The following is a 25,037-nucleotide window of genomic DNA, read 5'->3' as shown; positions in this document are numbered from 1 at the left end:
CGCAGAACAACTACATGCAATGCAGCTAAAATTACAGCTGTTTGGGAAAGCATATGCATTTTTACTTGGTCTTACTCTCACTTGAAGCCTTCAGAACGTGAAAATATCGATCCTAAAGTATTGTGGCAGAGCAAATGAACACCTCCCAAAAACGAGTGCCCAGAGTGCTGCTTATGTGATGGTGGCGCATGTTTGTGTTTCTGAGTTCATTCTTTCGAGTTTCTCTATGCAAAATTTCATAGATATGTGGCTATATTTAACCACTGGTTCACCTAAAACTCTTACACTATCTGTAGTTAAATGGCATGGTTTGATATAGTGCTCAGGTAAATTTGATCTAAGTAAATGTTAAACTTTTGAAATTCAGAAAAAAAGAACTTGTGTACTGATGAATCAATACATGAAAATTATGTATCTGTGTCCTGTTATTTATCTTTTGGTAGACATTTCAGAAAAAAAAAATGGATAGGATTCAGGTGTAATTGCAAATAGTGATTAATCCTGATTAATCCACTGAAAATTCTGATTAATTTGATTAAAAATTATAATCATTTGACAGCCCTAGTTTTTTTTTTACAAAAATTATAACGTTAGAAAACAATAAAAATGCATTGGACTCTAAGCATGCAAATTTTGCCTAAATTAAGTCATTATCAATTTAAGACCAAATGCTAGTTTATACAAACCCAATTCCAAAAAGGTTTACACTCTACAAATTGTACAAAGACACTGTACAAATTGTGAGTAAAAAAGGAATGGAATAATTTACAAATCTCATAAACTTAAATTTTATTCACAATAGAATATAGATGACATATCAAATGTTGAAAGTGAGACATTTTGAAATGTCATGCCAAATATTGGCTCATTTTTGGATTTCATGAGAGCTACACATTCCAAAAAAGTTGGGACAGGTAGCAATAAGAGGCCGGAAAAGTATACAGTAAGGTGCTTACATATAAGGAACAGCTGGAGGACTCTTTAGGTCAATCAGCAACATGATTGGGTATAAAAAGAGCCTCTCAGAGTGGCAGTGTCTCTTAGAAGTCAAGATGGGCAGAGGATCACCAATTCCTCCAATGCTGCGGCGAAAAATAGTGGAGCAATATCAGAAAGGAGTTTCTCAGAGAAAAATTGCAAAGAGTTAGAAGTTATCATCATCTACAGTGCATAATATCATCCAAAGATTCAGAGAATCTGGAACAATCTCTGCGTAAGGGTCAAGGCTGGAAAACCATGGATGCCCGTGATCTTCGGGCCCTTAGACGTCACTGCATCTCATACAGGAATGATACTGTAATGGAAATCACAACATGGGCTCAGGAATACTTCAAGAAAACATTGTCGGTGAACACAATACACCGTGCCATTTGCTGTTGCTGGCTAAAACTCTATAGGTCAAAAAAATTATCTGGGCCAAGGCTCATTTAAAATGGACTGTGGCAAAGTAGAAAACTGTTCTGTGGTCAGACGAATCTAAATTTGAAGTTATTTTCGGGAAACTGGGACGCCATGTCATCCGGACTAAAGAGGACAAGGACAACCCAAGTTGTTATTAGCTCTCAGTTTAGAAGCCTGCATCTCTGATGGTATGGGGTTGCATGAGTGCGTGTGGCATGGGCAGCTTACACATCTGGAAAGGCCCCATCAATGATGAAAGATATCTCCAAGTTCTAGAACAACATATGCTCCCATCCAGACGTCGTCTCTTTCAGGGATGACATGACAATGCCAGACCACATACTGCATCAATTACAACATCATGGCTGCGTAGAAGAAGGATCCAGGTACTGAAACCAGATCTTTCACCCATAGAAACATTTGGCACATCATCAAGAGGAAGATACGACAAAGAAGACCTAAGACAGTTGAAGCAGGTGCTAGAAGCCTGTATTAGACAAGAATTGGACATCATTCCTATTCCTAAACTTGAGCAACTTGTCTCCTCAGTCCCCAGACATTTGCAGACTGTTATAAAAAGAAAAGGGGATGCCACACAGTGGTAAACATGGCCTTGTCCCAACTTTTTTGAGATGTGTTGATGCCATGAAATTTTTAATCAACTTATTTTTCCTTTAAAATTATACATTTTCTCAGTTTAAACATTTGATAAGTCATCTATGTTGTATTCTGAATAAAATATTAAAATTTGAAACTTTCAGATCATTACATTCTGTTTTTATTCACAATTTGTACAGTGTCCCAACTTTTTTGGAACCCGGTTTGTAGATTAAAGTACAATTACTTGCATAAAAGACAAACTTCATGTAGGCATTCATAAAATATTTGTGAAAATTAGAAAATAATTTATTTTTATTATCACACTGTAGAAAGGGTCCAGATGATATGTCAATTGTGTGTGTGTGTGTGTGTGGGTCTGTGTGTGCATATATATCTTAAGTACAATAAACTGAATTATAATTTTTAGTGTTTATGTTTATAGAACTTATCTAAGAAGTGTCATAACAAAAAACGGTCTAATGCTTTAAGCACCTTCTTTCACTGCACATCTTTTAAAAATGCCTAATTTTGTACCATATTCATGGAAAGTGCCAGAAGGCATATATTTGCATATGCATTTGGATGGGTTTTGAATCTCTTGTTTATTTTCTTTCTTGTAGAGTACTCTTGGCTTACAGACTATGTATTTTCTTCTCATTGTTTTGTTTGATCAAATGATTTTACCATCTGTGTGCATGTCACTGTTTCTTTTCTATTTGTTATGCTGCATGTCAAATAGCTGTTTAAATGTTTATTTATGATGTATGCACGGATAATACATCCTCTTCTTCCCTCTTTCAGAACTCTCGTTATCAGACGTATCAGCGGATGTGGAACTACATGTATTCTAAGCAGCCCAGTGTCTTTGTGAAGAGCACAGAGGAGGGCATTGCCCGAGTCTTGAACTCTAAATACGCCTTCCTTCTTGAGAGCACCATGAATGAGTACCACCGCAGCCTCAACTGCAACCTCACGCAGATCGGAGGCCTGCTGGACACCAAGGGTTATGGAATCGGCATGCCTCTCGGTGAGAGAGATGGACATCATTTTATTTTGTAAAAATCAAGCACATTAACACACTTAAAATTGAAGCCTCACAAACAATGTGGCAGCAATGTGAATCACAAGGTTTTTAAACCATAATAACACTTCAAAATGAAAAAAAAAAAACTTATCTCTTTCACTTTCAATATATACATGTCCATATATACATTTTGAAAATCACCATTAAAACAAGTAATTGTGAAATCATTTGACTATCATCAGACAGGCTTGTTTTTTTTACAGAAGTGAGCGTGCCAAGACTCACGGTTCACAACTTACTGACACTTCCTCATGTTTAACCACCAGACACTTACAGCTGCATATTTCTGTCTCAAAGGTTCTCCTTTCAGAGATGAGATAAGTCTGGCAGTTCTGCAGTTGCAGGAGAATAACAGGTTGGAGATCCTGAAGAGAAGATGGTGGGAGGGAGGGCAGTGTCCCAAAGAGGAAGACCACCGTGCCAAAGGCATGAACCTCTCCTGCACTTCAACACAATATTCTCCTCACATTCTCATCCCTGTGGAAAAACCCAGTCGGAACCGGTAGCTGTAAGGAACATGTTAGTTGGTCAACCAGCTACAGTGTTCCAAAAAACAGCTGGTAGTTCCAAAAACCAGCAGGTAGTTGGTTTGTTTCTGATCCAAGATGACAAGAAACAATCTATCAGCACATACCAACTCATAACCAGCTAGAAACCAACTACTGTGTTCCAAAACGCAGCAGGGATTTCACACAGCCATTGTAGAGTGGGGACTTGGTTCTAACTATCAGTTGTTGAATGTATGGAGGCAGATCTGAATGTGAGCTTGAATCATTTGTAAGAAAGGGCATGGGTTTAGGTGGACTATATAACTGGAAAAGTCTGGCATGCTTAACCTGAGAGAAGTCTGTCATTTATCAATTATGACATTTCCCCTTCATGCCCACTGTGAGAAAGTATATTTATTACATTCTATGTCTTTGATGAAAGATCCTCATTGATACATATTGTTTAAAAGTGTTTAATTCATTGTTGCAGGTCTTGGGATGGAGAACATTGGCGGTATATTTGTGGTGTTAATCTGTGGCCTGATTATTGCTGTGTTTGTGGCTGTGATGGAGTTTGTGTGGTCCACACGCCGATCAGCTGAAACAGATGAGGTACGACCTCTCTCCTGCGACCGCCCATATCACAGTCACACTACAGTAGGTTACAAAGCATCCCGCCGACTCCTCGCCTTAGTGTGTGTCGTAGTCAAGTCCAGTTCAGTGGTTGTGTTATGGTGTGCATGTCTACTTATGTATATATCTGTAATATGTACTTCTGTGATAAATAATGCAATTGTTTGGAATTATAAATTATATTTAAAGGGAACCTATTATGCCTGTTTTTTACAACATGTAATTTAAGTCTCAGGTGTCCTCAGAATATTTCTGTGAAGCATCAGATCAAAATAACCACATATCATACATTTTTTGGGGTACGAGCAGAAACATCCTGTTTTTCAGAGCTATGTTGTAATTATTATTATTTTTTTCAGATTTGCATGTGTCCTCTTTAAGATTTTTATATATCTTAATTATATTAATGGTGATATATGTGTTTGTGTATAGCTGTGATATATATATATATATATATATATATATATATATATATATATATATATATATATATATATATATATATATATACACATCTGTAATATATTCTAATCTTCCTTCGTTCAAGTGTTTAATATATTTTTGTAAATGTTCAGGTGTCTGTGTGTCAGGAGATGTTGACGGAGTTCCGTAATGCAGTTTCCTGCAAGAAAAGTTCTCGTCTTCGCCGCCGCCGTCCCCTGTCCAGCTCTCTGGCCCTTCGACACCCCACCCGTATCACTTTAGGGGCCCCGCGGCCCCTGCGCCTTGTCAGAGAGATGCGCCTTAGCAATGGAAAGCTCTACAGCGGTACCGGACCCCTGACAGGAAGTTCAGGTCCAGGAGGAGGCCCCTCAGACATGGGCCCCGGCCCCCAGCGACTCCTGGAGGACCCATTAGGTGCCAACAGCACCCCCACAGTGGCCCTGGGTCCCCCCGCAGTGACAGTGCCTCTGCCGCGGGGCTGCACTCACGTGCGCATTTGTCAGGAGTGCCGACGAATCCAGAGTCTCCGCACAACGTCCTGCACACGTATCCCTCCCTCCTCGGCCCCTCTGCCTCGTCTGGCCCCGCCCCCTCCACACTCATCCTCCAATACAGACAGCGAAGGTGGCGGTGGGCCGAGCCCATGCCGGATAGGACACTCCCCGCCGGCTAAAGGCTGCACTTTACCACCACCTCAGTCTAGCAACAACACAGATCTAATGGGAGAGCAGAAATGAGAAGAGACTTGACAAAAGAGGGAGACAGAAGTGTGACATTTTTGCAATACTTGCCCTCATGTTTAAAATCACAGACAAATCTGCTTTCCATCTTTTATTTGGTACGAGAGAATTATCCTCTTCTTTTGGATAGCCGTGTGCCACATCAATGATTATTTTGTACTACTGAATGATGTATTATAACATTGACTGTGTCTGAAGAAAGCTTGAAAATGTGATGGTAAGATTTAAGACTATCAGTCCGAGGATTTAGAAAATGCTACATGACAGGCAGCACAGAAATATTAAACGCAGAGATATTAAACTTCCCTGTGATTCTGATCTTCAGGCAACACACAGATGTCTGCTTGCAATCAGAGGCAGACGGAGACACAGACTCTCCTTTCCTTCCCTGACTGAACTTGGTTTCTATATCACGAAAGAGGTCACACAGAGGAAGTAGCACAGAGACACGCTCTTCTGGATGTAATTTTCTCAATGATAACATACAGATCAGAGCCAGACCGTGACAGAATGACAGCACACACGTTAATGGAGGACGATGACGATATAAAACACAGACTTGTTAATTAAAAAGATATTCTAAACAGATATTCTTACTTTTCTGTACTATACTTATTTTTAAATTGACTGTCTGTGTAATTTAATTCTGGGGTTGTGTTGTCTGAATTGGAAATTAAAAATAGAGCTACTTTATTGATACAGAGGAGATCAACTCTGACTGAATATGTATGTTACTGGAAATGAGGAGTTGTGTGTTCATTAAAACGTGGACTTTGATTCGTCTGCAAGAACTTGTGAGTCCGTAAACTGTGCTGGAAATCACACCACATACCTCAACCCAAATTTACTCAGGTGTGTTTGGCTGCATTCACCACAGATCAGAGTTTTTAGAAACAGGAAGTCAGATCTGATGTCATAGTTCATGCTTGAAGATTTTTCAAACACATCAGTGAACTGAAAATGACTAATTTAAGAAAGAAAGAAGGAAATAGAAGAATCACAGGTGTTCCAAAATGGTGAACTATAGATTCATTCTATAGAAAATACTTTGGAATAAAAAAAATAATCTTTACATTTACATTTAATCATTTAGCAGACGCTTTTATCCAAAGTGAACTACAAATGCGAACAGAAGCAATCAGACCAACAAGAGAACAATAACAGTGTACAAGTGTCATGACAAGTCTCAGTTAGTCTAGTACAGAACACGTAGCCATTTTTTTAAAGAATATGATAGACAAGAAAAGAAAAGGTAAGTGCTAGTATTAGCTGTTTAATTGCCGGCGAAAAAGATGAGTCTTTAGATGTTTTTTGAAAATGAGTAAAGACTTAGCTGTACGAATTGAGATTGGGAGGTAATTCCAGCAGCTGGGCACAGTCCAGGAAAAGGTCCGTGAGAGTGATTTTGAACCTCTTTGGGATGGCACCACAAGTCGTCGTTCACTCGCAGATCGCAAACTTCTGGAGGGCCCATAAGTTTGAACTAGTGATTTTAGGTATATTGGTGCCATGCCAGTGGTCGTCTTGTAGGCAAGCATCAGTACCTTGAATTTGATGCGAGCGGCTACTGGTACCCAGTGTAACCTGATTAGGAGAGGAGTAACATTTCTTTTGGCTCATTGAAGACAACCCTCGCTGCTGCATTCTGGGTAAGTTGCAGAGGCTTGATAGTACATGCATGAAGACCCGCCAGGAGAGCATTACAATAGTCCAGTCTGGAGAGAACAAGAGCTTGGACAAGAAGTTGGGTGGCTTGCTCTGACAGGAAGGGTCTAATCTTCCTAATATTCATATTAGGGTCATTTGTCTTTACAGACTTGCATTTTTCCTTTTTTAATTTTACTTTTCTTTTTTTTAATTGTCAACCCCTATGGTTTGTACAGACTGGATTGTGTTTTTCTGCAGACAATTGTGTTATTCTAAATCTAAATCAAAGCCAACAAAGAGATGAAAATAAAGGGACACTAGGAATAATTGTTTACAATGAGTTTGTATTGTAATTGTGACGAGTGGGGCGGGGCCGAGAGACGTGGGAACAGGAGCGAGGCCAGTGGAGTGATTGGAAATGTGCGACACCTGCTCGACCCACCAGTCTCGAGTCCCTGCCCCACTCGTCACAGTAATGTATTCCAATCAACCAATTTCTTTCATCTTAAGAGGTACTAAAATTTGTGACTTTTTTTTTTTTGTGTGTAAACCACACACAGACTCAAGTCTACCTCTAAAAAGAAAACAAGAACACTTAAAATCTTAATAGGACAATAAGTTTTGACATTTTTACTCAAAATCAGTCTCTCTTCACCTGTGCATACACAGTGTCCTGCTCTGCTGTGTGGGAACCCAAAGCCATCTGACTGGCTGAGGCTCGTAGTGACGCTGATTCTGACCGACCGCTGAAGGAAACCGCAGCATATTCAATGTCACCTGATGTTGAGGTGCTTCTGTTAGCCTTGCCTGATTTCAGTATTGTGACATCAGAATATGTGACATCCTAATACAGGTAAAGAGAAGTTGAGTTACTTTCTGAAGCTCATGGTCTGTTTGACATGTGTAAAATACATAACTTGTGATTCAGGATTGACTGCATCTTTCACTAAATATCTTTTGCTCCCACAGTTAAGATGTTGTTCTCAGCAGCAGGAAGTCTCACCTGTTGTAGGTCACTGGGGCTCTGAGTTGTGTCTAGTAAAGAGGAAAAACACAGGTCAAATAGCTGCATGATACATGGTTTCACAGAAGAGGATTGGAGTCAAAGGGATAAAAGTGTGACTAAAGTGCAAGAGCAAAGAGGAAAGTTTAGAGCCCCCTTTACAACCTTTGTCAAAAGTCTGTCCCCATGATTTTGTAATCTGTACTCACCAATATTTTGAATCCATACTGTTAGTTTATACTTTATACATTTGTACTTAGAGATCATAAACTGCACCCTTAAATTTGTATAAGATTAGTTCTAAAATCTGTTCCTATTTCAATTTCATCTTTCAGGAGACCTTTTATCTACAGCAATGTAAAGAAACAGAAGTAATTAATCAAGCAAGCATTAGTAATATTTCCAGTTTCACACTTTTAAAAGAGAGATTTTAAACAGCCCATTCATGACATTTATACTTACAATAAGTGAAAGTTCTGCCGGTTCGTCTGCCATGTGTACCAAATCATAAAAAGAGAAATGTTAAAGGTGTTTTATCATATTGTGATAACTTTATGCTGAATACTGAACATGATAATAAATGTATTAGTTACAGCTCACTTTACTATTGTTTTACTGATTCTATATTTAACATCAGTATGTTCTTTTTATTAGTTCCAGGTTTGTTAAAAATAAAGACAATGATGGATTATGTTGTGTTTCTTATATAAATATAATGTCTAATGCTGGCACATTATCTTGTTTTACCTATAATACATGTATAGATGCAGTACTGGATTAACAACATGAAATCAATTTTTAGTTGGAGAACCTTATGAAATGGATTTCATTTTTTTTGCTGTTTTTTTGCCGTGCTTGTTGACTGTTGGCATGAATCAATCTTATTTTGATGCATTTACTTAATGTTTTGTGGTCACATACCGTCTGTTTTGCAGGAATAGATACCCCACAACAACAATAATCAGAGTGATGATCACTACAGCAGTCCCAATCCCTACAGCCTCAGCGGTGGACAGAACAGGACGACTGTCTGTGGACAGATCAGCAAGAGGAGCTCGTAATAAACCAGCAGTTTAGGAAATCAAGGGCTGAAACTATCATGAATGTAATGCACAATATCTATTCACTTTCACTTTCAAGGAGAGGTGCACTATCATGTGTCACAGTAATCATTATTTTTAGAAACCATTAGAAACCAATATAGCAGGGGCAAGTAACAAATATTTGTATTCTTCAGAAAACTAGAAAATTGTAGGTTATAAATGTTGAATAGTTTACACAATTGTCAAATAACTAAACTTTAATGTTTCATTATGTAGGCTTATTAAGACACTACAGGCAAAAACTTGTGCTGGTCAATTTTAATATCTAAGGATGAGACAGTTTTTACACTTTAAAATCTCCTAATTAAGGTAATAATGGCATGACGTATCAACTTTGCTTATCAACATTACAACAATTCATAAAACATATATAAACATATACAATTTAGAAAATTATTCAGAATTTATAAAACTAAGTTTCTTATAAAACACCAGTTTCTTTAGACGCCTTGGTCAGTTGAAATGAGCTGTATTTACTTACATACCTTCTAACACTATAAGAGTGGTTTGTCCTGTAAGACTCCCTCCAGGGAAGATTGTGATGTCACAGCTGTAAAGTCCCTGATCACTTATCTTCACATCTCTGATGATGATGGAGGCCTCGTCGATTGAAGGAGAGCTCTTACTGAAGCTGACTCTGTCTTTCAGGGGTGTCTCATGTATATGAAGGCCATAATCATTGTTAAAGACCATGATTTTATATTCACTGGACTGATTCTGCCATGTCCACTGCACTTGTGTAATTTTGTCTTCTGAGCTTCGATGGATATATTGGCATAACAGTGTGACATCATTACCCTGGTACACAGTAACCTTAGGATCAGTGACAACTTTCTGTCCATAAAGTACTGTAAAAAAGAGAAAGAGATGTGTATGTAATGATAAAATCTCCATATTCATCCGGAAGAAGGAGGCGGGAACCGGCGCACAATCAAAATGAAACTTTAATATTAAAAAAAAATACAAAACAGCGCACCAGCCCCTCGCGGACGACTGGTGCGCGCAAATAAAAACCAAAACATAAAATAATGGCCCAGGCCTGGTCCTCTCTCGTCCTTCACTATAGTCGCTCCAGTTTTATATCCTTCCACCTCCTACGTTGGACTCGATACCAGCGGTGGGGCGCAGGTGCAGCTCATCTCCAGTCACTACACCTGGCCTCACTCCTCGTTCCCACGCCTCTCGGCCCCGCCCCACTCGCCACAGTGTATATTTATAGAACCATTTCATTGTTGACAGGGCTTTTTAACCATATAAAATATTCCAAGATTTTAAAAAGAATCTAATTACAATATATGTCTGCTAATATCAAGCAAACTAGTTTCAATAGTGTACTCTGTCCACACAGGAAATTTCCAGAGACAGCATGACAGGAAATGCTTTATAAAATAAAGTAAGACACAGAAAGAATTTAGCAAAATCAGCTTTCCTCCTATACATATAACTCATATATGTTTCCTTATTTACACACACACACACACACACACACACGTTTGTTTTTGTGAAAAGTGGGTTCATCCCATAGGCGTAATGGTTTTTATACTGTATAAACTGTATATTCTATCGCCCTACACCGACCCTACACCTAACCCTAACCCTCACAGGAAACTTTGGGCACTTTTACTTTTTACAAACTCATTCTGTATGATTTATAAGCATTTTGAAAAATGGGGACATGGGTTATGTCCTCATAAGTCACCCTCTCCTTGCAATACCTGTGTCATACCCATGTCATTATACAGAGTTGTGTCCTGATATGTCACAAAAACAAGAGCACCCTCACACTCACACACACACTCACACACACACACAAAACCCTTTGTACAATGAATTCCCTCTGAAAAACTCCTTCCATTGATCTGAAGTGATTTTATCATGATTCACATGATGATATTAGGACTGTGGAATAAACATAAAATTGTATATATATATATATATACAATTTTATGTTTATTCCACAGTCCTAATATCATCATGTGAATCATGAGTTTTTCAGAGGGAATAATGCATGAAAAGAAAAAGGATTGAAATCAATTACATTGTCATCATCTTACAGCAAATTTTGTAAAGACAGTCTGTAAATGTTAGAGATAATGATGAATACTGTATGACAGCTATGTTCTCCTGCACTAGATTTGACACTACATTCATTGTACAAAGGGTTTTGATCATATAGCTATTAACTTTGTTTACAGCCAGGACTCGCTGAATAATTTCTAAAATATGAAAAAGCAGTAAAAATTCACTAACCTGTAAACACAGACGTGCAAGACAGAAGTAGAGGAATAAACACATTATGTAAGTCCATAATAAGCTTTCATTTCCATCGAGCAACAACACAAGCTGCATAACACCAGTTCATCTTATAAAAACTTTTCAAAGTTTAGTCATATAAAGGGAAGTTGAAAGAGCTGCAGACAGCCCTGACAACTTGTAGATGAAGTTGTTTTAAAACAGAAGAAGAAAAAAAGCAGAAATTATAAATAGGTTCGCCAGATGCTGGATACAATGGTGAAAATGGGTTTGCATTAGGCCTATGTTTCTGTATTTGAGTCCCTTAGTGTTCCTGTAGCTCAATTGGTAGAGCACTGCGGGTTGGGGGTTTAATCCCCGGGAACACATGAAATGTAAAAATTTCTACCCTGAATGCACTGTATAAAAGTGTCTGCTACATGCATAAATGAAATTTAATTAAACTTGTTATGTTCTGTTTCCATTTCTTTACAGTAGAAATTTAATTTGATCGGTTTGACATTTTAAGATTTTCACAAGATCAAGAGATTGCAATAATGGAATGACCAATTGAATTTTTTTCATATTTTAGTCAATGTACTGTAGGTCTGCTACTGTATTATTGCTCAATCAAGGACAGCAAGCCAAGTGTGTTTACCATTAGGTATATCTAGCAGGACTGCATGGGCAGGCAAACTTGTGAAAAAAAAAAGTGTTCGTGTGTGTGTGTGTATGTGAGTGTGTGTGTGTGTGAGTGTGAGTGTGAGTGTGTGTGTACCAGGTATTCTCTACATTATGAGGACCAAATGTCTCCACAAGTATAGTAATACTAGCAATCTGTGTGTATTGTGTGCTGGTGATTTGTTACAATCAGCAGTCGACGAAGTACACAAATCAAGTACTTAAGTAAAAGTACAGATGCGTATAAAAAATATTACTCCAGTAAAAGTAAAAGTACTACTTTTTCAATTTTACTCAAGTGAAAGTGCAAAAATACTACATTTTTTAATCCTACTGCTCAAAATACCTGAGATTTTTTCTAAAATAACCACTATATGGAGTCAAGATACATTTTTGTTGTTGATATGGACTACATTGACGAGAATTATGTTCATTGTGAAGCTTATACTGCGATGTACCTGAGAGAAAACAGATCTGACCATATGATCTTCACCAGGAGGAAAAAAAGTGTTTTAAAGTTGTTTTTTTACAGAACATCACAGTTATATACGACATGAGAAAAAGGCCTACACTTAGGAAAAACATATATATTATATTTTCATATTGATTTTTCCCTTCTTAAACCTTGTCTGTGGTGTAAAAACACCCCTAGCATCACTTCCCACTTTGATAATTAATGTAGTTACCATGTTCTGAACATCACATCATTTCTTGTCCCTGCAGATGTAATCTATCTAGGTGGCTGAATAAAAATATTGGACTTTATTTAAAAAAAAAAACCGGTCAGGTCATGTTTTTTTTTTACCATAAACATAGAGACACTGATTGAGGTGTCATGACGTCATGTCACTATCATCAGACACGCTTTACTAACATTGGACTTCCTCTCACACTTGCCGAATATTATTTAGCCTAGCTCCCTTACTAAGCACTTCCTAGTTTCCTGTTTCCCAGTCTTGTTCCTTGCCTCGATCTTTTGCCTGTTTTTGGATTTTGCTCTATTGTCTCGCTGTTTGGACTCTGTTTTCCCCTGCCTGGACTATTGCTCATGTAGACAGATTACCCCTCTTGTCAAGGCTTTGGATATTGTTCGCCGATCAATGAGCCACGCATGCTCTCTGAATACTCTTATGTCTTGCCCGGTTTGCCATTGTTTGACCCTGCTTGTGTTTGACTATGTTTCTAAATAAAAGCTTGCACATGGATCTGCACCCCTCACGTATCGTCGGCTCCCACCTTACAGTCTGCAATCAAGCATTTCAGTGGTCTTAAATAGATCACTCTTTACAGCACATTTAGTTCACAAACAACTGACAGTTTTGACCTATATATGATTTTCAGTTACAATAATTAATCATAAATTTCAATAGATTAACCCTCTGGAGTCTAAGGGTATTTTTGGGGCCTGGAGAAGTTTTGTCATGCCCGGATATTTGTGTTTTTTTCAGTTTCTTATAAATATCTAAATGGGTAAAGTCTAATATCACTGTAATCAGCACAAACTGGGCTATAATAATATGTGAAATGCATGTATTACATGATTGTATTTTTGAGAAAAAAAATGTTATGCATGGTTAGTGAAAAACTAAAAATGTTAAATCACTTGAATAAGGCCATAAAACACATACATAACATTGGTTCCCGGGATTGTTGAGAACTGGAGCTTGTAGCCTACAATTTTTCTTTCTAAATTATGTGAAAATCATCTTGTTTACTCATTCACAGAAAAAAATATATTGATTTAAATTTTCTAAGACACTTTTTGTTGGTAAAAGTCATATGCGAGTAGGCGTCAACTACCATGAATATCATTGTGATTTACACCTGAGAAGACAAAGGCCTGCATAATGAGCTGCATAATGAGCCTCTCATTCAACTGTGCCACTGAGGGAGGACTTACAAGAAAGAATGTGAGAACAAAATAAAAGTATATAATTTTATGTTTGTAGTTTATTAAGAATATATTTAATTATCCCACAACATAATTTAATATCCACTTGGGGGAGCAGTTAAACAGTTTACTAGGGACAATCAAAGCTTACTTTCAAACAAATTTTACTCCAGTCACACAATCCTTCAGAAATCCTTTTAACAATCTTATTTTCTACCAAAAAAAAAAAAAAAAACATTTATTATCATCATCATCATTATTATTATTATTAATGTTGAAAAGAGCTGAGAATATTTTTCAGGTTTTTTTTAGGGGGAATAAATTGAAAGAACTGCATTGTTTTTACATTTGTTAGAGTTATCTCTATTTGTCACATTTATATTATTTACATCAAGCTTTTGAATGATATAGTATTGTATACTGTTATTGAAACTTCATAATGTTTCACTTGAATCTGAATTCTATTATATCTGAAACACAATCTGTTTTTTTTAAAAGGACGTCATATATCCAGCAATATTAAACTAGTCTAGTAGATTCCATGCACTCTCAAGGTCTTTTTCTTTTTCTTGATTTTTACAAAGCCTTTGACACGACTGAACACCATTTTCTTTTTAAATCACTTAAATTGTTTGGTTTTGAGGATTCTTTTATTTCTACTATTTCTATGTTTTATAAAGGAATCAACAGCTCTGTTTTTATTCATTTTGACATTTCTCACAGATTTGATGTATGCCTACAGCGTGGTGTTAGGCAGGGCTGTGCTTTTTTTATTAGTTACTGAGTTGCTTATCTGTGAGCATTGTTCAGAATCAAGAATTGAAAGGAATCTTAGTTTTTTTTTGGGGGGGGGGGGGGGTGTTAAATTTCACAGTTGGCAGATGACACCACGTTGTTCCTAAAATATGAAAATGTGTGTCAAAGGCTTTAGATTTAATTAAACAGTTTTCTTGTGCTTCTGGTTTAAAATTAAACATTTCAAAATGTGAGATCATGCATGTCCATGATTTGAATCATGATTCGATAGAAAATATTTCTCTTAAGCCCACCTAGGTACAATACCTAGGTATATTACAAAAACTCTTCTGGCAAGACGACACTTAAATGTTTCAGCTAATTAAATCTAAAAATATTCTTGATATCTGGTTACAGCGGGACCTGTTGTTATATCAAAGGCAGAAAGTATTTCTCATTTTGTATATCAATCTTTTTCTATATTTGTTGAGAACAAAATAAAAAAAGAGTTGATCTCTAATTTTAGAGCAGAGGGAGGTGTTGATTTTATTTTTATTTTTTTTCTGACATGATAAGCGTGTTTAAAATAAATTGGCTTAAAATATGTTTTGCCAATCCAAGCAAAACATCCTGCCCTATCTCCAAGCAATTTTGGTCCAACGTTGGCTCATGTATATTTGATTATGCCAATGTTACTTCTTAATGTTAATTCTCTCAGTCTAAAAGACATTATATTTTATTATATTAATGATAAAAATAGACCCCTACGAGTGCAATCTTTTCTTTATCTTATATGGCATATTCTTTATTCATAAACAAATTCTATTACCATTTTAAAGCTGAATTAATATCACTTCTTAAATCTCTTAGTTAAATATAAACAACAAAAAATCCCTAAGATTTATAAAATATTATGAAGAAATGTTTAAAGAAAATACATGCATTTAAAAGCTTTCCCTGTATATTAATGTTTGTATGTTATTGTATAAATTATGGTAATGTATGTATTCTTGCGGATCTTTGTCTTGTCATCTTTTTTTCTTCTTAGTTTTTATTTTTATTTTGTATAACCCTTGTTTTGTTGTGTTTTCTTTGTTTTATTATATATATTTGTAAGTAATTCCTTGACAATGTTCTTATGTTATTAAGCATTAATTATAATAATAAAAATATGGTTGGAGCATGTGATATATTATAAGGAGTAACGATATGTTTTATGAAATGTAGTGAAGTAAAAAATAGAATCTGCTTTGGAATGTAGTGAAGTAAAATTAAAACTTACTCAAAATAAAACTACTCCAATAAAGTACAAATACATGAAAAATGTACTTGAGTAACGAAGTATACTCCATTAAAGACCAGCACTGGTTACAATTGTGTCAAGGATGATTTAATGTTAATAAAATTCATAATTCATTCCAGTTCATGTCTTAGAATGTGTATTTTTGTTTGTAATTTCACAGCTGTTTCAAGTTGGCACTTTTTTATAGCGAATGTACTGAATCTGCTGATGTAATTACAACCGCTAATGTTAGAGGGGGTCAGGGGGTATGGGGCTGAGCTCTCGTGCCTCCACTGGTAAAAAAAAAAAAAGGAAATAAAAAAATGAACTTGCCACTCAGCATCGAGCGTTCACTTTCATTGCTGAGGAGTGTTGAGAAAAGAAACCTGGCAAGGTTGGTATATCACCCATTCACCATATAGATGTAAATTAAAAACTATTAGTTTGAAAGTCTCGGCCTGCGCTGATAATGTACCAAGTACTTATGATGAGTAACGATAACGATAACGATATTGAATATTTGATCGCCAATATTTCTATCGTACCAAGTGATAGGCCAAATGTTCACAACTCATAGACACTTCCTCATGCTTAACCACCAGACACTTATAGCTGTATATTTCTGTCTCACAGGTTCTCCTTTCAGAGATGAGATAAGTCTGGCAGTTCTGCAGTTGCAGGAGAATAACAGGTTGGAGATCCTGAAGAGAAGATGGTGGGAGGGAGGGCAGTGTCCCAAAGAGGAAGACCACCGTGCCAAAGGCATGAACCTCTCCTGCACTTCAATATACAATATTCTCCTCACATTCTCATCCCTGTGGAAAAACCCAGTTGGAAAAGGTCTTCCAAAACAAAGTTACTGTTGTTAGATGCACTTATAGCTCTTAAACATGAAAAAAGACAGATTTTCATGATGTGTCCCCTTTAAGTGGCCCTGGGTCCCCCCGCAGTGACAGTGCCTCTGCCGCGGGGCTGCACTCACGTGCGCATTTGCCAGGAGTGCCGATGATTCAGAGTCTCCACACAACGTCCTGCACACGTATCCCTCCCTCCTCGTCCCCTCTGCCTCGTCTGGCCCCGCCCCCTCCACACTCATCCTCCAATACAGACAGCGAAGGTGGCGGTGGGCCGAGCCTGACTGAACTCGGCCTCTATATCACGAAAGAGGTCACACAGAGGAAGTAGCACAGAGACGCGCTCTTCTGGATGTCATTTTCTCAATGATAACATACAGATCAGAGCCAGACCGTGACAGAATGACAGCACACACGTTAATGGAGGACGATGGCGCTATGAAACACAAACTTGTTAATTAAAGAGATATTCTAAACAGATATTCTTACTTTTCTGTACTATACTTATTTTTAAATTCACTGTCTGTGTAATTTAATTCTGGGGTTGTGTTGTCTGAATTGGAAATTAAAAATAGAGCTACTTTATTGATACAGAGGAGATCAACTCTGACTGAATATGTATGTTATTGGAAATGAGGAGTTGTGTGTTCATTAAAACGTGGACTTTGATTCGTCTGCAAGAACTTGTGAGTCCGTAAACTGTGCTGGAAATCACACCACATACCTCAACCCAAATTTACTCAGGCGTGTTTGTCTGCATTCACCACAGATCAGAGTTTTTAGAAACAGGAAGTCAGATCTGATGTCATAGTTCATGCTTGAAGATTTTTCACACACATCAGTGAACTGAAAATGACTAATTTAAGAAAGAAAGAAGGAAATAGAAGAATCAACAGGTGTTCCAAAATGATGAACCAAATCTCTTTTTTAGTATAAATTATTTTAAATATTTCTATACAAATGTGTATTGCAAATAAAATGATGGTTATTTACATTAAAAATACATCTTGAGGTGCAGAGGATATTTTAAATTAATATATTAACAGGGATTGAGGAGCTTTTCCAACCAGGTGATCGTGTTATGTTAAAACTACAGATAAAGAAAATACTTTGGAATAAAAAATAATCTGTATGAATTTGTCTTTGACAACATGCATTTTTCCATTTTTTTTTATTCATTCCTTTTTTTAAGTGTCAACCCTTATGCTGTGTACAGACTGGATTGTGGATTTTCTGCAGACAATTGTGTTATTCTAAATCTAAATCAAAGCCAACAAAATGATGACAATAAAGGGACACTTCGGAATAATTGTTTACAATGAGTATGTATTAAAATGTATTCAAATTAGCTAATTCTCTCATTTTAAGAAGCTCTTAAATTTGTGACTTTTTGCGTAGACCTCAGACAGACTCAAGTCTACCTCTAAAAAGAAAACAAGCACTTTTTCAAGCATTTTTTTTTATTTTAATAGTACAATACGTTTTGACAGGAAGCACAGTGGGAGAGAGAAACGGGGATGGAATCAGGAAAGAATGATAACAATAATAATTCATTAATTATTTTCCATACTAAAGGTCAATGACGTTTTGCTTCTTATAAGCTGGAGTTTTATTGTCTGCTGCTATAGATGCTCAAGCTGTATAATTCTCTACTGTACAAACACCTCATTCAATAATAGAAACATGTAATTATCTTTGACATTTGAACTCAAAATCAGTCTATCTTCACCTGTGCGTTCACAGTCTCCTGCTCTATTGTTTGGAAAATCAAAGCAATCTGATTGGCTGAGGCTCGCAGTGACGCTGATTCTGACCAACAGCTGAAGGAAACCGCAGTGTATTCAGTGTCCCATGATGATGAGGTGCTTCTGTTAGCCTTGCCTGATTTCAGTATTGTGACATCCTAATACAGGTAAAGAGAGTTAAGCTCATGGTCTGTTTGACACTTGTGAAATATAAGACTTGTGTATTAGATTCAGGATTGATTGCATCTTTTAACTAAATATCTTTTGCTCCCACAGTTAAGATGTTGTTCTCAGCAGCAGGAAGTCTCACCTGTTGTAGATCACTGGGGCTCTGAGTTCCCAGACAGCAACATAGTGTTGGCCCAGATCCGGCCCACATCTGGCCCGCGTGAAATCCATGCGGGCCAGAGGTGGGCTGGATCTGGGCCGAAACTGCTTGCTGTCAGGGAAGAGGAAAGTAAAGAGCCCCCTTTACAACCTTTGTCAAAAGTCTGTCCCCATGATTTTGTAATCATACTTCATACTCTGTTTTAAAATTTGAAATTAAAGATCATAAACTGCACCCTTAGATTTGTATAAGATTAATTAATTAATTCTAAAATCTGTTCCTATTTACATTTAATCTTTTGTGAGACCTTTTATGTACAGCAATGTAAAGAAACAGAAGTAATTAATCAAGCAAGCATTAGTAATATTTCCAGTTTCACACTTTTAAAAGAGAGATTTTAAACAGCCCATTCATGACATTTATACTTACAATAAGTGAAAGTTCTGCCGGTTCGTCTGCCATGTGTACCAAAACATAAAAAGAGAAATGTTAAAGGTGTTTTATCATATTGTGATAACTTTATGCTGAATACTGAACATGATAATAAATGTATTAGTTACAGCTCACTTTACTATTGTTTTACACTGTAAACCCTGATAAGTTCACAGAACTCAAAAAATATTTTGTAACAGATTACACAAAAACATTTAAGTGATGTTTTTAAATGTTTTAAGTTTACATAAACTTAAAAAAATTTAATTCCAGTTGCCTTAAATTATCTCAGAGTTATCTTAAACAATTATATTTCTGAACTTATAATTAGGGAGTCATTCACTCATAATTTTATCTATTTTTCAACTCCTATAATGTGGGAAATACACTCAAAATTAGGCTTTTGCTGTCCATCCTCAGTCTAACCACAGGCTCTACTCTTCACCACAACGGTAACACTACAAATCCAACATAACATAAACCTTTGTAAAATCTAATATAACACAACATTTATGTATTAACTTATGTCCCTCTATGTTAATCTTGTGTAAAAACACACAAAATAACACTTAATTTCTAAATTTATTTTCCTTGTTTTCTGATGCAAAGCATGCTGGGAACTAGAAAACACAATCATTTTAAGTTCACCTCACTACAACAAATTTTTGAGTTAACAAAACTTATTTAAATTAAGTCCAATGAACTTTCGTTATTATTTGTGTGCAATTAACTAATTTCATTTGATTAATTTCACTGTTCGGTTTTACAGTGTACTGATTCTATATTTAACATCAGTATGTTCTTTTTATTAGTTCCAGGTTTGTTAAAAATAAAGACAATGATGGATTATGTTGTGTTTCTTAATATAATGTCTAATGCTGGCACATTATCTTGTTTTACCTATAATACATGTATAGACGCAGTGCTGGATTAACAACATGAAATCAATTTTAAATCAATTTTATTACAAATTAGAGAAACTTTTGGAAATGCATTTTATTTTTTTGTTAGTTTTTTGCCGTGCTAGTTGGCTGTTGGCATAAATCGGTCTTATTTTGATGCATTAACTAAATGTTTTGTGGTCACATACCATCTGTTTTGCAGGAATAGGAACAGGACGACTGTCTGTGGACAGATCAGCAAGAGGAGCTCCTAATAAACCAGCAGTATAGGAAATCGAGGGCTGAAACTATCATGATTGTAATGCACAATATCTATTCATTTTCACCACTCAATCAAAGTATCAAACTTTGGAAAATCATATCACGCCATTTGTAATAATAACAAGAATGAAACCTAACTGTGCTGCTTCATTATTTTTTGAAACCATTAAAGCAGGGGCAACACATATTTTTATTCTTCAGAAAACTTAAAAATTGTAGTTAAAAGGTTCTAAATGTTGAATAATTTACACAATTGTCAAATAACTAAACTTAATGTTTCATTATGTAGACTAAGACAAGACACTACAGGCAAAAACTTTTGTGCCAGTGTGCCAGTCAATTTTAAGATCTAAGGATGAGACAGTTTTTACACTTTATAATCTCATAATTAAGGTAATTAAGGCATTACATTGTCTTAACTTTGCTTATAGTCAGGCCATCAACTTTATAAGAATTCATAAATCATATATATAATTCATAAAATTATTCAGAATTTATAAAACTAAGTTTCTTATAAAACACCAGTTTGTTTTAGTTGAAATGAGCTGTATTTACTTACATACCTTCTAACACTATAAGAGTGGTTTGTCCTGTAAGACTCCCTCCAGGGTAGATTGTGATGTCACAGCTGTAAAGTCCCTGATCACTTATCTTCACATCTCTGATGATGATGGAGGCCTCGTCGGTTGAAGGAGAGCTCTTACTGAAGCTGACTCTGTCTTTCAGGGGTGTCTCATGTATATGAAGACCATAATCATTGTTAAAGACCATGATTTTATATTCACTGGACTGATTCTGCCATGTCCACTGCACTTGTGTAATTTTGTCTTCTGAGCTTCGATGGATATATTGGCATAACAGTGTGACATCATTACCCTGGTACACAGTAACCTTAGGATCAGTGACAACTTTCTGTCCATAAAGTACTGTAAAAAAGAGAAAGAGGTGTGTATATTTATATAACCATTTCATTGTTGACAGGGCTTTTTAACCATATAAAATATTCCAAGATTTTAAAAAAGAATCTAATTACAATATATGTCTGCTAATATCAAGCAAACTAGTTTCAATAGTGTACTCTGTCCACACAGGAAATTTCCAGAGACAGCATGACAGGAAATGAATTTAGCAAAATCAGCTTTCCTCCTGTATTATAAGTACTTATTCGCCTTATATATATTTCCTTAATTACATATAATTTCTAACATATATAGATTGTATAAGTGGTGGGCCATTATCGGCGTTAATGTGCTGCACTAACATGAGCCTCTTATCGGGCAATAAAAAAAAAAATATTGCCGTTAATCTATTCTCAAAGTTGGGTTGAGAGCTGGGTCTATACTAGGCAAGCTATGATGACTTTCACCTTGATATTTTAGCAGGGATGTATACCTAGCCAAATTTCAATGTAGGGGGCGAGAACGAGTCTTCGAACCTGTGTGTATGCCCACTGTGAAGTTACCACATTAAACGTGACTTGCTAACATGGATGCAGCTGAAGCCGTCAGGCTTGCTTCAGGGAATTTATTTATTTTATTTTTTTGAAGAAGCTTCCCAATGGAAACCTCGACAAGACACACGCCTGTTTCACACATACTCCGTCTGCAGTGCGTATGCAGTCTCTGTGCGTTTCGTATGTGGTGCAGAAGCAGCAAGGACTCATACTCATTGTGCTTTCACACAGGACACGTTTGCAGTACGTAAACGATCGTTGCACTGCTGCAGACGCAACGCTCCTGGAACGCACTGACGGAGCGCAACCATGTGAACGCTGGAATCCGGTAACATGGGTGCGTAAAAAAATATGCAACGCATACACACTGCAGATGGAGTATGTGTAAAACAATGTGGAATTAGTTTACAGCTTTCTCAAGCACTTTGTGATGCATTTTGGAAACAGGAGATGAGCCCCTGGTCTAATGCACCACCTGGCTTGAGAAACTCATTCTCAAAGACTTACTTTTAGTCATTATTTTATTTGGGTAGCACACATATTCTGAATGCCTGGCAGAATACAAATGAGCCATTTTAATCTAGATTAATCAAGATTAATTCCAAGATTACAAAGAGATTAATCTAGATTAAAAAAATTAATCTATGCCCACCACTAATATATATTATATATATATATATATTAGGGGTGTAACGATACGCGTATTCGTATTGAACCGTTCGGTACGACGCTTTCGGTTCGGTACGCGGTACGCATTATGTATACCGAACGGTTCGTTGGAGTAATTAATTATATTTGAAAAAAAAAAAAAGAGAGAGAAAGAAATATAATGATATGCGTTCAACAAGGTAGCCCAATAACCCAAACAACGTAACAGGCAACGCCCCTGACACTCCCGAAGAAGAAAAAAACACCATCTTATATGTTTATGTTAGGCTACTCAGCAGGCGCTCGCTCACTCAGTACGCGCTGAAGGCTCGTTGCAAAATAGCCAATGCGTTTAACAGACTAGAAATGAGAAGATCCTCCAATAACCAACAGGTCTGGTGTTTGGGTGCACTTTGGATTCCCTTTAAGCTATAATGGTGATGGCAAGAGAGTGGTGGATAAAAAAACAACGGTATGTCGCATCTGCAACATGACAGGGTACACCAGCGGGATTACAAAAAAAAACAAAAAAAAAAAACAGCGGGAATATCTGGGATATATGCGTCAGTACTATCTGGGAAAAGACGAAAAAAAGGAGAAACATGCACGCAGCAAACTATCCCTGCAGCATTTAGACACTATAGCTTACAGGGAATCCAACCCAAACACCAGACCTGTTGGTTATTTTAGGATCTTATATTTCTGGTCTGTTAAATGCATTCGACATTTTGCAACGAGCCTTCAGCGCGTGCTGAGTGAGCGAGCGCCTTAGGGGCAGTTCACATATCGTGCCTAAAAACGCATGGAAAACGCTAAGCGCGTCTTTCTCCTCCTTTCCAAAGCGCTCGGGCAGAAGCGCTCATGAGGCGTCTGTCTTTGCTAAGCAACAATGACGTGCTCTCTCCATGAGACGCGGAAATTTCAGCGAAGGATAAATGGATTTGCAGCTCTAAAAATCATCTTGAATTTATTTCAAAATTGCAATCCATATACAATTATGATCAGCTGATCCTTCATCTTGGCTGAGCTCTCAACGTTGTTACGGGAAAGGATGAAGCTGATTGGTTGGTTCTTGTCACATGACCCGCGGTGCGCTTGCGGCATTCTGAAAAGTTGAGATGTTTTTACATTTTGCTGTATCTAAAACGTATCGAACCGAACCGAACCGTGACATCAGTGTATCGTATCGAACCGAACCGTGAATTTTGTGAACCGTTACACCCCTAATATATATATATATATATATATATATATATATATATATATATATATATATATATATATATATATATATATATTGTGACAAGTGGGGTGGGGCCGAGAGCCATGGGAATGGAGCGAGGCCGGTGGGAACGGAGTGGGGCGGACCTCCTCCATGGGACTCAAGACCAGGCCTGGATTTTATTTTGTGTTGTCACACTGTTTCGTGTTTATTTTGTAATTCAAGTTTAATCTGAGTGTTCGCCGGTTCCAGCCTCCTTTTTCATGTGACTGTGTAGGTTTTCTATTGCGTTACACATATATAAGTATGTGTTATGTTTTTCAGCAGTCTTAATGAGTTCTTGGCAAATCATGTTAAAATCAGGTAAATCACTTCAGATCAATGGAAGGAGTTTTTCAGAGGAAATAATGCATGAAAAGAAAAAGGATTGAAATCAATTACATTTTCATCATCTTACAGCAAATTTTGTAAAGACAGTCTGTAAATGTTAGAGATAATGATGAATACTGTATGACAGCTATGTTCTGCTGCACTAGATTTAACACTACATTCATTGTACAAAGGGTTTTGATCATATAGCTATTAACTTTATTTACAGTCAGGACTCGCTGAATAATTTCTAAAATATGAAAAAGCAGTAAAAATTCACTAACCTGTAAACACAGAGGTGCAAGACAGAAGTAGAGGAATAAACACATTATGTAAGTCCATCATAAGCTTTCATTTCCATCGAGCAACAACACAAGCTGCATAACACCAGTTCATCTTATAAAAACTGTTCAAAGTTTAGTCATATAAAGGGAAGTTGAAAGAGCAGCAGACAGCTCTGACAACTTGTAGATGAAGTTGTTTTAAAACAGAAGAAGAAAAAAAGCAGAAATGTGTAGAAATAGGTTGCCCAATCAGGGTATCTTCCATCCATTCCAAATCCTTTTGCAATTAAAAATAGAAAACGAAAAGACTCAAGTATTATAAAGTATTTTAAAATGTAACGGCAGTACGACATATTAAGTTAATTACGGTAATGCGACAGAGAGTCGAGTGGTTATGACGCAATCGTTAGCCTATTTTTACAAAAACTGTTTCTACGGGGCCATAATGTAACATAGAAGGTAATGGAGCCCTTTATACATTGTCGTGTATCTTTAGAAATAAATAATGGACAAACGGAGTCTTTAAACGCCTCAGATGTAAAGTTATTCGCTGTCAAAGTGACGCCAAAATGAAT

At 36.7% G+C, this 25,037-nt stretch overlaps 2 protein-coding genes across 6 annotated transcripts in view; one reads left to right on the top strand and one right to left on the bottom strand.

The window, feature by feature from the left end:
• Positions 1–17,109, top strand: part of LOC127975039 (glutamate receptor ionotropic, kainate 5-like) — a 76,085-nt gene extending 58,976 nt beyond the window's left edge. The window contains exons 19-22 of one of the 3 annotated variants that reach the window (XM_052578778.1): positions 2,803–3,028; positions 3,383–3,511; positions 4,064–4,185; positions 4,782–6,167. In XM_052578778.1, coding sequence (XP_052434738.1) covers positions 2,803–3,028; positions 3,383–3,511; positions 4,064–4,185; positions 4,782–5,387 — 1,083 coding nt within the window. In that variant the 3' untranslated portion in view covers positions 5,388–6,167. Of the gene's footprint in view, positions 1–2,802; positions 3,029–3,382; positions 3,512–4,063; positions 4,231–4,781; positions 6,168–16,597 lie in introns of those variants that run through there. The other 2 variants (XM_052578777.1, XM_052578779.1) reach the window with 2 other exon arrangements.
• Positions 7,551–24,639, bottom strand: LOC127975041 (nectin-4-like). Of its 3 annotated transcripts, none has more exons than XM_052578782.1 (6): positions 24,463–24,639; positions 21,050–21,412; positions 8,962–9,070; positions 8,503–8,528; positions 8,041–8,072; positions 7,551–7,881 (listed from the first exon to the last, which is right to left on the bottom strand). In XM_052578782.1, the coding sequence occupies exons 1-6, from the start codon at positions 24,521–24,523 to the stop codon at positions 7,678–7,680; spliced, it is 795 nt and encodes a 264-aa protein (XP_052434742.1). In that variant the 5' UTR covers positions 24,524–24,639; the 3' UTR covers positions 7,551–7,677. The 3 variants fall into 3 exon arrangements, with proteins under 3 accessions (XP_052434742.1, XP_052434741.1, XP_052434743.1); XM_052578781.1 differs by lacking the exon at positions 21,050–21,412 and adding an exon at positions 9,629–9,991; XM_052578783.1 differs by lacking the exons at positions 21,050–21,412; positions 24,463–24,639 and adding exons at positions 9,629–9,991; positions 11,394–11,540.
• Positions 24,640–25,037: the final 398 nt, after the last annotated feature.

Source organism: Carassius gibelio, chromosome B16 (genome assembly GCF_023724105.1).
Source record: "Carassius gibelio isolate Cgi1373 ecotype wild population from Czech Republic chromosome B16, carGib1.2-hapl.c, whole genome shotgun sequence".
In the NCBI taxonomy this organism is placed as follows: domain Eukaryota; kingdom Metazoa; phylum Chordata; class Actinopteri; order Cypriniformes; family Cyprinidae; genus Carassius; species Carassius gibelio.
The sequence above is the reverse complement of the archived record's forward strand: the minus strand, read 5'-3'. Positions and strand labels throughout refer to the sequence as shown.